Source organism: Notothenia rossii (assembly GCF_949606895.1).
Source record: "Notothenia rossii genome assembly, chromosome: 6".
NCBI lineage: Eukaryota > Metazoa > Chordata > Actinopteri > Perciformes > Nototheniidae > Notothenia > Notothenia rossii.
Window position 1 is genome coordinate 58,939,533 of NC_136909.1, and position 12,724 is coordinate 58,952,256.

General features: G+C 38.5%; 1 protein-coding gene across 1 annotated transcript in view; it reads right to left on the reverse strand.

Annotated features, from left to right (window-relative positions):
- Window positions 1-220: 220 nt before the first annotated feature.
- LOC307042783 (uncharacterized protein) overlaps window positions 221-12,724 on the reverse strand; it is a 42,257-nt gene continuing 29,753 nt past the window's right edge. Inside the window, exons 6-7 of the mRNA XM_079686878.1 lie at window positions 1,486-1,575; window positions 221-785 (exon numbers count right to left, since the gene is read on the reverse strand). Of these exons, the coding sequence (XP_079543004.1) occupies window positions 393-785; window positions 1,486-1,575 (483 nt within the window). The 3' untranslated portion in view covers window positions 221-392. The remainder of the gene's footprint in view (window positions 786-1,485; window positions 1,576-12,724) is intronic.

Here is a 12,724-nt window from a genome sequence, read left to right on the forward strand (position 1 = left end):
TTACATGTTTTAAGAATTGTAATTTTTTTAATATATGTAATACATTATATTTATAAATATAATTTAATGTAAATATGAAACAGATTTTAAAAGTAAACATAACCCACTTTTTTTGCATTGAAAACGATTAGAAAGTTTTATTTCAAGACCTTTATTCAAGAACCAGGAGATTAAATAATCACTCAAGTCTTTCCAAAACTAATCTCCAATTTGAGAAGTACAAATATTAAAAAGGACCTTACATATCGTTTAGCAATTTCGTTACAACAATAACAACGTAAACAAAAAAACAATATATATATGTATATATATATATATACCTATAAATAAAGCATCCCCTGCTTTTTATAAGGCATCAATAACTGCGGTGGTGGGAGAACCAGCCACACCACTCAGTCCAGGAATGTAGAGTCTGCATCTGAACTACAAGAACAGTGTAGGAACAGTGAGCCGTGAACATGGACAGTGAGCTCTCTTCTCTCGTGCATTTTCCTCTTCAAGTTTTGGGCCTTTCTTGAAAGGTCAGATGCATCCACCTCCATTATAAGCTTCTGAATAACTTCTAAGGTGTAGCGGAGCTTCAACGGGTAGTTCATGTTTAGGGCATACATGAGTCCAAACAGCATTACAGCTGCAAGAGCCACATTCTCCAGATCTTGAAGCACCACCACACCTTCGAGGATAACTCCGACATCAGAATAGTCACTGCTGGGAGTCTCTCTGGCAACATAGATCCCCACTGTTGTTTCTTCTACCTCACGTAGTGTATTGGCCTCAGTCATGTCCTGGTGGAAGACAAATTATTTCTTTAAGGATAAGATTTTTTTTACTCGGACCTCATTAAGACACAATTTGCGTATTTGATAATACTGGTAGACTCTACTGTGGCACAACACTAATTAGCACAATGCTTGCGAAGAAGAATACCTGGTTTGTTTTCACCTGTGGGTTTCACCAGCCTGGCTAACAGATTGTAGGTTGTACATTAAATTGAGTGAATGGTAATTATTATTGGTAATATATATATATATATATATATATATATATATATCAGAGACTTTAAAAAGAGGAGAAGGTTGGAGAGAATAAACAGGTGAAATGAAATGACACCAAATGCTGGAGACTAATGAGCAAAGCATTAGGTACTACTCCTGATTCATAATTCATCCTATGTGATGTAATATAAGCCCCACAGGTGGAGGATACTGCAGCCTGAGGAGGATAGAGCTGTCCTTAAGACTATTGCATTTGTATTTGAATGTGTCTCTGGAATCAGAAGAACACAAATCATGATAGACCATGTTAATTCTAACAAAACCAATTATAATATCAATTTCAGGAAGACAGCTATGTAACATGTCTGGTAATATGGTCTGTTATATCCGGTCAAATGAGGTTCTTTTAACTGAGGCTATTTTTCTTCTTAAAAACAAGTTCAAACTAACTTTTTTTTTTATGTGGCCTACTACTTTAGCACACACTCACCATGTACTCCTTCACTAGATCCTCAGGATCCTCATTGAGGTAGATGCAGAGTCCTTTAAGGAGGCACTCCCTGCCAGCATCGATGTCTTCCTTAAGGATTAAAACAAAGAATATAGGGACATTTTAATCAAATTGAACCTACAGATGTAGCACTTAATTTCAGACTCCAGTTTACAGCTTCCTGCCTACGACCTGCCTACGACCAGTATAGAGGAATGTTAAGCCCTCCCACTATTTTCAAGAGGTCGTTGCAAGATTTTCAATTTCAGGTTTTAACCAGGAGATGGCGTTTCATTCACAAATACAGAAAGACAAGTTTCATGGACTTTCAGTTGTGTTTTGAAGAGCATTTGAACACATCAATATTTTAGATCAACTAAAGTATATCTAATCTTTGAATTCAATAATATATACTCTTTATATATTAAATAATCATAATTATAATGTAAATGTTTACATTACACTTCTTTATTTGTTATGCTCATACTTTAACCTTTACAATCGTTTGCTTTAATATGCAGTATATATCTTTTGTATATTTTTGTGTTTGCTTCCTCCTGCTCCCTTTCGGACACATACTGTATGATTTATTATTATTATTAATATGAAGATATTATTAAGATAAGATAAGATGTTACTTTATTGATTGAACATTTTAGTTTAGAATGTGCTGTCCCACTGTAATTCAGAAGGCTCACAGGTCACATTCCGACCATTATTTAAAACAATAGGTGCTTTCACACCGTCTACAGTTTGATTTGTATAGAGCAGGGGTCGGCAACCTTTTTCATATGAAGTGCCATTTAAAAAAAAAATGTTTATCAGCGTGCCAACGATCGAGAATTATCAACAGGGGGGGGTGGGGTGAGGAGCTTGACGCTCGTCAACTATCAGCCTCGCTGCGGGGAAGCAGTGTGTGGACATGTCAGCGCAACTTACATGATGCCGAATTTAACAAACACATTTAAACAATTGGTTTAAACGGCATAATAATAAGGGCGATCGTCCGTTCTGTGATTGTCCAGAGCACACATGTTCTGATATTAGATTCATGCAGAGTGAGATGAGGTGAGGGGGGTGGATTGTGCATGTGTGTTTGTGGATGGTAGAGCGACAGTGAGGGAACGTGTATGTTTCTGGAAGTGAAACGAGGCAGCAGAAAAACAGAGGTCTGTGATGTATTTTGTGAAACAGAAGAACAGCTAAATAAATGCAACGGCCTCCCAAGAAGAGCTCGCCTCTCTCCAGTCATTTAAGCTAAAGTTGGTTATTGAACCTGAAGCTTGTTGCTTCTGCCCTCCTCGACTACGGCCTGGGGGCCGAAAGGAAAGTTCAACACACAGTTGGCCAGTCCGCCCCTTTGTAGCATATTATTTAGATGAGAAATGAGCAGATCGCCACTGGGCTTTCAACTAAATACACAGCCACGCAAAAACTGCGGCATTTGTACAGCTCCTTATGGGTACTGCAATTAGTGAAGTGCTTTCCTCCGTGGTGAAACGATCAGCACTGCACCACAGAGGAAAGCGGCAGAAAGTCAACTGGAGATAAAGAGAGCGGGGCTGCGTTACGTGCATGGCTTCCTTCTGCAGGTAACGGGGAGACGCGCTCTGGCGGCGGTCTCGTTCAGGATCCGAAAATACAATTTAAATATTTTTGCACACTTATTCCACTTATTCCTAGTGTGCCACTGGTTACGGTGCCGCGTGCCAATGCTGGCACGCGTGCCAGGGGTTGCCGACCCCTGGTATAGAGGGAGCTCTGTCAGTTTTCGAATTACCCATTGCTTTCGGGGAGCCCTATTTTTCAGAGCACATCCTGCTACTAAATATGTCACATGCGATCAATTGCTATAAAAACACTCTTCTACTAATACAGACGGTGTCACTATGCCGGCGGATGTGGCCGTTGTTGAAGCCTCTTCAGGCTCCACATCGGCAGGCCTCTCCCTCGGTGTGGAGTTGTCAAGCTCGACCCTAACGCCGCTTACAGCCGGCCAACTAAAAGTTGTTTTCCGTTCACGTTGTCATTTTTAGACTCCTTCACTTCTTTGCTTGTGAATCCAAAAGCTGTGACGCTTGGCTGTTTTCGTTTTGCCATATTTTTTATTACAAAGCCAGAGTTAAAAAAATATCAATATGAACATTTCAAATACCGCGCCGGCATCACCGCCATAACCATAGCAACGTAAGTAAGAATGCAGCGCCGCCACGTATATACAAAATAAAATAAAATACAAATATAAAACAAATATTCAGAAACTGTAATGAACAATAACTATTATTTATTTCAAGAACTGTTATTTACAGAAACTCAACATTTCTAATCTGTGTGACACAAATATGCACGATTGTTTTGGGCTCCCCCTATTTATCTCAAAGTCAGCCTTCAGGGGAGCTCCCCCTAGCTCCCCCCCATTTCGAACAGTGTCTGTGGCTGAATGGCCAGCGATTAGGTGCGGTGCATTTATCATAGGTGATCAGAGCTAACTGCCTGCCGTCAGATTTCATTTAAAAAACAGATCTGATTTTAAGACTATTTCTGCGCTCATAAAGAATGATGAGAATATGAATAATGCGTATTGAACTGGTTTAATTAATTAGTGAGTTTGTTTAACACTAGAACCGCCAAACGGGTCAATTTGTCTGATGTGTGTTGTGTGTGTGCAATGTAACTTTTTTTCAATAAAATATTAAAGTCTCCCAGTCCGTGACTTTTCCTGAAAGTGTGTTATGTAGCACCCTATGTTGTTAAAAATTGCATTCTAATAGCGGGATTTGACGGGTTTAGGTAGGCCTATACAAAAACCTCTGGCGGTTCTAGTGTTAAGGTAATTAGGTACAGTAGAAGCCCTTTTTTATCAGTAACGAATTTAGCAGTTGAACATAAAAGTCAACTAACTGAGGGTCACTTGCAATGACAGTGTTGTGTCTAACTGTAAGCTTGTCACTCAGAGTAACCTACCGTTAATTTAGCTGCTCGAAGAAAGATCAAGGGGGGAGGGGGGGAGAGAGCTGTGGTTGATGGGCCATTAGTTGTGTAAATACACAGCTGAGAGCTGCCGTTTCATTCAGACTGTTAAAAAAACAGTAACAACGGACTATTTTTCTTAGCGGATGCATGTCAATTTGAATCAATCCATACAACTATTTTTTAAATCAATTCAAATATTTTTTAAATCAATAAAAACATTTTCTAAATCCATAAAAGCATTTAGATTAATATTGGGAGTCATGTTGTTACTTTGTTGAGAATGTGGCTGTGTAATAAGCGGGATAATTTGCAGCGACTTGTTCCTTATGGGGAAAATAACACCCGTCATGTGTGTGTAGAGGTGTGTGTGGTTAAAACACTTTCATGAAGTGAAGGAATTTCCTTCTATAAAACAGCTGTGGGCAGCAGTGAGTTTTCACAGACATGAATTCATAGATCAAGGCAGACTGGTGCACACACTCTCCTGTCCTGCCAGGCGACACGCCCGTTCTAAGCCGTGTCCCTCACTCACATCCCAAGCATCCCCCAAAAGTGTATTATGTTGTTACATCTCAGATGTTATGTTTCAGTTGTGCTCTGTCTATGTTCAGTGATGCAAACTTGTCACCTTTCGGCCAAATTCGCCGTTTTGAATCCAAAATAAGTCGTTTGTGTGATTCATGTCGATCTGCAATAAAAATATTTTTGGGGTATGGGGGGTTCTGGGACCCGGAGTAATCTGCGGCCGTGAGCTGTTATGTGCCATCATGACACGCATGGTGTTCTTTTTTTATATATTATAATGAAGTACGAGCTGTGTGCTCGAGTCTTTCTACCTGTCGGCTCTGCTCATGGATGTATAATAAGGCTCTGATGCTCCGAGATAATGGTCTAGCTTCAGCAGCTACATTACCTACGGGTGCGTTCGTTAATATTAACTGTGCGTCCGGAGTCACTGTGGCACAGACTGGACCGCTGGTGAACAGCTGTTAGAACGGGCCGTTCAGGTGTTCAGAGCAGAGCTGCCTGTCGGAGCGGCAGAGCGTGATGTGAACTGAAACGTTTTTCTGTGGCAATATTATTTAAGGAATCGTTGAGCTAGCTAGCTAGCATACATTGTCACTATCTGCTAACGTTAGCTTTAGCCTTCTATTTCTAGTAGTTTTTTTCATAGGCTATAAACAGAGGTGGTATAAGTATATATATATTGTACTTGAGTAAAAGTAGAAGTACTCAGATCTTGTACTTGAGTAAAAGTAGAAGTACTCAGGTCTTGTACTTGAGTAAAAGTAGAAGTACTCAGATCTTGTACTTGAGTAAAAGTAGAAGCACACAGATCTTGTATTAGAGTAAAAGTAGAAGTACTCAAATCTTGTACTTGAGTAAAAGTAGAAGCACTCAGGTCTTGTACTTGAGTAAAAGTAGAAGCACACAGATCTTGTACTAGAGTAAAAGTAGAAGTACTCAGATCTTGTACTTGAGTAAAAGTAGAAGTACTCAGATCTTGTACTTGAGTAAAAGTAGAAGCACACAGATCTTGTACTAGAGTAAAAGTAGAAGTACTCAGATCTTGTACTTGAGTAAAAGTAGAAGTACTCAGGTCTTGTACTTGAGTAAAAGTAGAAGTACTCAGATCTTGGACTTGAGTAAAAGTAATAGTCCCAGAGTGTAGGAATACTCTGTTACAGTAAAAGTCCTGCATTCAAAATGTTCCTCAAGTAAAAGTAGAAAAGTATTATCATCAAAATATAGTGAAAGTAGCGACAGTAAAAGTAGTCATTGTGCAGATTGGTCCATTTCAGAATAATAGATATTATATGTTTTATTATGATTGATCATGAAAGTGTTGTCACAGCTGGTAAAGGTGCAGCTAGTTTGAATGACTTTGTATACTGCAGGGTAGCTTGTGGATTTACTCCAGGTGGAAATAAAGTCGGAATTAACACTTGATTATATTTCACATCATTCATCCACATCTATAAAGTAACTAAAGGTATTACATACATGGAGTGGAGGAAAAGTACACCATGTACCTCTGAACTGTAGTGGAGTAGAAGAACAAAGCAGCAAAACATTGAAATACTTAAATAAAGTACAAGTATCTCAAAATTGTGCCCAAGTATAGTACTTGTTGAGTTTATGAACTTAGTTACTTTACACCAGTGGCTATAAAGATAAAAAGACTTAAGCCTTGCAAAGAGGCATGAAAATACATTTTCAAAATGCTCAACAGTGCTGCCAAAATTATAAACTGACTGCTACACGATTTAAAATAAATGCTTTTATATATTTCTATTAGATGTGACTCTTTGGCGTTTCTGTTATTATTAACACTGCTGCTTTAGTTGTTCTGACTGCTAAAATCCTCTGTTATTCCGTGGGGTGGGGGAGCCGGGGGCTCGGATCCTTGTCACCTTTTTCATACCTTATGAGTTTGCATCCCTGTATGTTAAAAAGCCTCAGTCACCTTAATTCATGTAATAAAAACATCTCAGGTCAGTAACACTCAAAGCTAAATGTGCAATACCATGTTCAGCTATGTTACTATTTATAATGTTATTGTTGTTACATCAGAAGATGTACATATTGGAATGATTTCTTAACTTACAGTAGGATATTTTTTACAATGTGTGTTGGAAGGATTTATTAAATTACAATGAATATTGTCATTGTTGAAGGCTTTTAGAGAAGGGTGAACTATAAGCCTGAATTAAATAACATTTTTATACCTAAAAACATAAAAGCCACAATAAATAAATCACAATTATTCTAGTTATTTTTACCTCCCGTATTGCTTTCAACCCACCAGCTTTTATGGTGTTGTTACGTCACTAACTGTAAGCTTGTCACATACAGTCTATGGTCACTCAGAGTAACCTTCTGTTAATTTAGCTGCTGGAGAAGAAAGATCAGGGGGGGAGAGGGGGGCAGAGCTGTGGTTGATGGGCCATTAGTTGTGTAAATACACAGCTGAGAGCTGCCGTTTCATTCAGACTGTTTAAAAAACGGTAACAACGGACTATTTTTCTTAGCGGATGCATGTCAATTTAAATCAATACATACAACTATTTTTTAAATGAATAAAAACATTTTCTAAATCCATAAAAGCATTTCAATTAATATTGGGAGTCATGTCGTTACTTTGTTGAGAATGTGGCCATGTAATAAGCGGGATAATTTGCAGCGACTTGTTCCTTATGGGGAAAATAACACCCTTCATCCAGATGAGGATCCCTCCGCTACGCTTTGGGATCCTGATCGACAGACGAAGCTCCATTAAAATATACATATTTTTGGTGAATTACTGAGTTTAGGCACGTTAATAACGTTTTAATGAAGTTGAATACAGTATATTCATATGTGTCAGTGATTTCATGTCAATTCGGTGAACATAAACATAAAGGATCGTGGTGAAGATGATGATTAAATTAGGATTAAAAATCGAGAGCCGGGCTGCATTTCCTCCCGTTCGTTTTTTTCGAATAACAAAATTATTTTGTTAAATAACAACATGTTGACGTTTTGTAAATGATTACATGTCTCTTATTTAGCACAGTAGTATGATATCCGTGACATATGGATCTTAACAAAGTTCCGCTGTACATCCAGCGTACTGTCTGACTTTATTTCACATGAGCTCCAGTGTGGAACCCCACTTTACCCCCTGGTGGATCAATGATCCATTGCAGCTGGCTTCATTATAATTACATTTATCTATCACGGGGAGCATTTGATTTCTGCTATGAAATATTGGGTGTGAATGTTGAAAGCATTTCGCTCTACCGAGATGTAATCCAGCTCGACGCGATCTTGCAAAAGATATATTTTAGACAAACTTATTTTTTTAGGCGGCTTTGATGTAGTGCTAACTTATACAATCATATTCGCCACATTAGATACGAGATTTGGATCTAAAAATCGCCAATAATATGTTTGTGAATGTGTGACGAATCTGATGACAGAGGCAGATCACAACTGTTGTGTTCGGTAAACACAACATGTGGAAACCAGTTAGTCTGAAAACCAGTAGGGACATGACACCAGCAGTATGTGCTGTGTGTTTCTGTTCTCAAGGAGGTTTAATAAGAACTTGTGCTAAACAAAACTTGAAGTCATTTTAATTTATGACTTTATCACTGTATTTTTTCTTTTAACTCTAGGCCCAAATTCTTCGCTAAATACATTTTCCTCCTCCTAAATCCTATTTTTTTCGGCCCCCGGGATGACGCACATCCTTAAACTCAAGCCCTACTCATCTGCTTCAATCATGTTCCCACTTTTTCAAATATTCCTACTACTTCACCTTGTTCTTACACATTTAAGCCAGCAATGCAGTGAAGCATCAGCTTTTCAACATCCAGCATTCATTTGCACCTACTTCTGAACAACATTGTAATGGGGCCAAGCTTTACTCTAACAGTTGCATATACCATCTACAGCACAAAAAGTTACACCATTATCTTTGTACTCACCTCCATTACACCGAAGAGAGCTGGCCATCTCTCTTGTACATCACTGGTCATGGGAACATCCCTAATGACTTCTTGACTTCTCAATGCAAATGTTTTCTCCATTTTAGCCCTAACTGTCTCTCTGTTATTACGCTTCTTGTAATCTGAAACGAGTTCAACCCTCATCTTCTCCAAGGACTGGGCGCATTCTCCAAGTGGAAAGTCAGGGCAGTAGGCCACTTCACCCCTCTTTGGTTTCTTAACTTTAAAAGCAGGAGAACGTTTCCCTTCTGGTTTATGTTCCAAAGTATTTACACATACTTCAGGATATCCCACTTTCCGGAGATGTGTGCGGTAGTTGGACAACTTGTATTTGAGACTAGTCTTCCATCCCCCATAGCCAGAGGCTGAGCCTTTTTCTTGTAAACATGGATGCTTCATGACGAGCAACTCTGCAACTTGGTCAAACTCCCTGTCCGTGGCGTAGACTTTGTGCTTAACTACTGTACTGTTAGAAATTTAAAATCAATGTTTTGATGGTATAATGTAGTTTAAACATACTGTCAAGTTAAATGCTCTTTTATACTGAAAACCAGACATTCTTGTGCACAAGCAGTTAAGCTTTTATTCTGAAAATCCTTCATCTACGGTTAGCCTTTAGCATGTGGCTAATATACGATTTCCTAAAGAGGTGAATTGAGTAGCGAAATGACGTGGTGTGGTGAAAACCGAAACCTACTGATTTAACACTACAACTATAGATGTCGAGATACTACCATGCTGAATATTAAATGAAAGTATAGTTTATTTGAATACACTATTGTTTACAGACGAGAGTAGCATGTGACAACATCCGGAATGACCGGAAACCAAACCAGCCGTGAAGCATTTTCTGTATGTTTTAGAGTATTGATTACAGCGTTTAGAATGTGTTACATGAAAAGTGATGAAAGAGAATATGAGGAGAAAAGGCGTGTGAAGCATTTGTTGAAGGTGAAAAGTACCAATCCTCTGTTTAAATGCAACAACGGACATTAGAGGCGAGGCGAGCCGGCTGGCGGGGAGGAGCCAGCAAAGGATATATAACGGCACCGAACGGGGGATTCGCCCTTCTCCTCTTGCTCAGGAGAGCCAGATCACAACTGTTTTCTGCCGGAACAATATTCTGTCTGTAACACTACCGCGCCTTTTTTAATTAAAGTATCCCATTTGAATCTTTTCAGAGACTCCATTTAGTCTCATTTTAAAGCTTCTCTTCTGGACGCGAGAATAAAGAACATATTTAACAATTGGGGACCCTGACGTGATCTCGTTTCACCGGGAGAGCAGTTGCAGTTTTCAAAGGAGCTTGAACAATGCTGGCAGACATACACTCGGGCCCATACAGAAAGGTAAAGAAGTACCTGTTTATTCAAAATCTTCAATAGATTACATAGTGAACAATCGGAGTGTGTGTCTGTCTGGTAAGTTGGACTCCTGAGAAAGACTGCCTAAATTTAAGTTAAAACAAGCGTAAATTGATAAACATTGGTATCCTACCACACATGGCGTTGCTTTGTCACAGGCAGGGTGAGTTCAATTTCTTTTGTTCTATTTAACCCTGCATGCTATTCGTTTGTCTGTTATTACATGTCGGCTAGAGGCCAATCACTTCTATAGGTGTCTTTTGTTGCGTTTTAAGTTAACGTGAATGGTTTTAGGCCATTAAGCAGTCGGGACTGCTTGAGGCAAAGACACAGCCAAAGTTTGAAGCTAAGGTTATTGGAGTGAGTGTTTTGTGTTAACAACAGTGTGAGGCTGTTTTCAAAAAAGTCATTTTTCAAGGAAAAGGCCTGAGGAGTTTGAAGCTTTCAGTGGTTACTTTATTTCTGTTTTCAAAAAGACATTGCGTTGTGGATTACGGCAGGAAGTGCGACATTCGTGCGTTAGATAGACGATATTCTTCTGATTGTGTTTGGATAGCGTCCCATTTTGTCCCATAAATAGCGTGTTTAAACAGAAGAGATGACCATACTGGCTCTTAAAGTCAAAACATATACGTACATGGGTAGAGGGCTATGACGTAAGGGTATAAGGCCCATTTATCATTGTAAACTAAATAGAAATGTTATTTTAAACTACAGTGTTGTGTGTTGAATTTACTAGACAAAATATCACCCCACCATTATTTCAACTCCATGGAGGTGTTTTCTCAAATCCCTTTGTTCTTCAGGTCAAAGGTTGGAAAACCAGTTGCCATCTTGTCTTGACCTCATGTTCACAGTGAACCACACGGCAGTCGCCATTCCATGAAATGCTAATTGAAGTACTCTGTTTGCTTTAACACACGGAGGCAAGGCCTTCCATCTTCTAAAGAACATCATACTTCTTGTTAGAGTTAGAACTATTGGAAGTACTTCTGCTGGTAAATGTGTATTGTCGGTTTTGTGAATATTCTTGTTTGCAAATGTGTTTTGGCGGTTATGTGCTGTGTTGTTTAACCATAGTGTAAAATTAATACTATTTTAAAGATATTTTTAAGGAAAATAAGTTTCTCCTTGTTAAAAACAAGTTTTGCAACAGCTATTCCCTAGTGGATTAAGCTGGAAATTAAAATAGCGCACTCTGGTGGTAGTACAGAATTATTACACAAATAGAAGAAACACCATAACATTGTGAAGTATAATTTTAAGTGTTATAAATAAACACATGCTTGATCGCCAAGATAGAATTGCAAGTGGTTTCTAATTATAAGAGAAGAAACTTTACATAATACTTTTTCAAACACCAATTTATTGAAGCTAAAACAAGTAGTGACATTAGCATAATTTCATATATTTCGGTATGCACTGTACACAGGAGATTTGGATTTGAACCATATTCATATTTCAAAGTCAGACCATACACGGTACAACTTTATTTTAACATTTCATATTTTTAATTTGCATAATTTTTATATAATAATTAACTTTATTAATATTTTACCTATAGAAATTAAAAAAAAAAAAAAAAAAAAATTATATAACTTAAAAAAAAAAAAAAAAAAGATTTAAAGTTCGGACGAACAGCAACGAAGGTGCTAGTCAGAAGATTAGTGCTTCATCTTTGATAAGTTAATAAATAATAAGAGAACATGTCACCAAAACAAACTAAGTTGAGACTAGACGCAGGGCCAAGCTCAACAGCAGATATCAAGGGAAGGATACAAATCAGATCAGATGCTATAACAGTTCCAAATCTTAGACAAAAGACATGGAACCACATGGAGAAACTGTTGGAACAATGGCAAACGAGAGGACTGTATCCAGCTGATGATCAACCAGCACCAACGAAAGCACATAGAAAAGCAGTAATTGACCATGAAAATTGAGAATACCTGCGAGAACAACAAGCCGGACAACCCCCTTGGTATGGACCTGCTAAAAGTGCTATAAACAGAGCTGAAAAAAGAAAATCTAGAGTTACAAGTCTGGTACTCCATCTAAAATATGTCAGCCAAGAATCAACAAACAGCATGTATGTGGCTCAAGGAGCAGAGCTCACAGCAAAGGAAGATAAGAAAGAAAAGACAGAAGAAGCTCCAGTAATCCAACCTTCAAAGCTCCTTCCAAGCCTGACAGATGCGCCTCCTCCCTACATGACAGAAGAATACAGTTTCTTTCAACCCCCAATACAAGCTCCAACTCTAGGTGTTTTAGGAGGAGTATTGGAGTTGGACGGTCTCCCCACAGCTACACGTGTCAAAGACTTGGAGTATGAGGTAAGACTCCTATCTGTTGAGCTCAACAAAAGATTGGAAGAACTAGGCATAAGAATGGAAGAGGAGCTCAACAGAA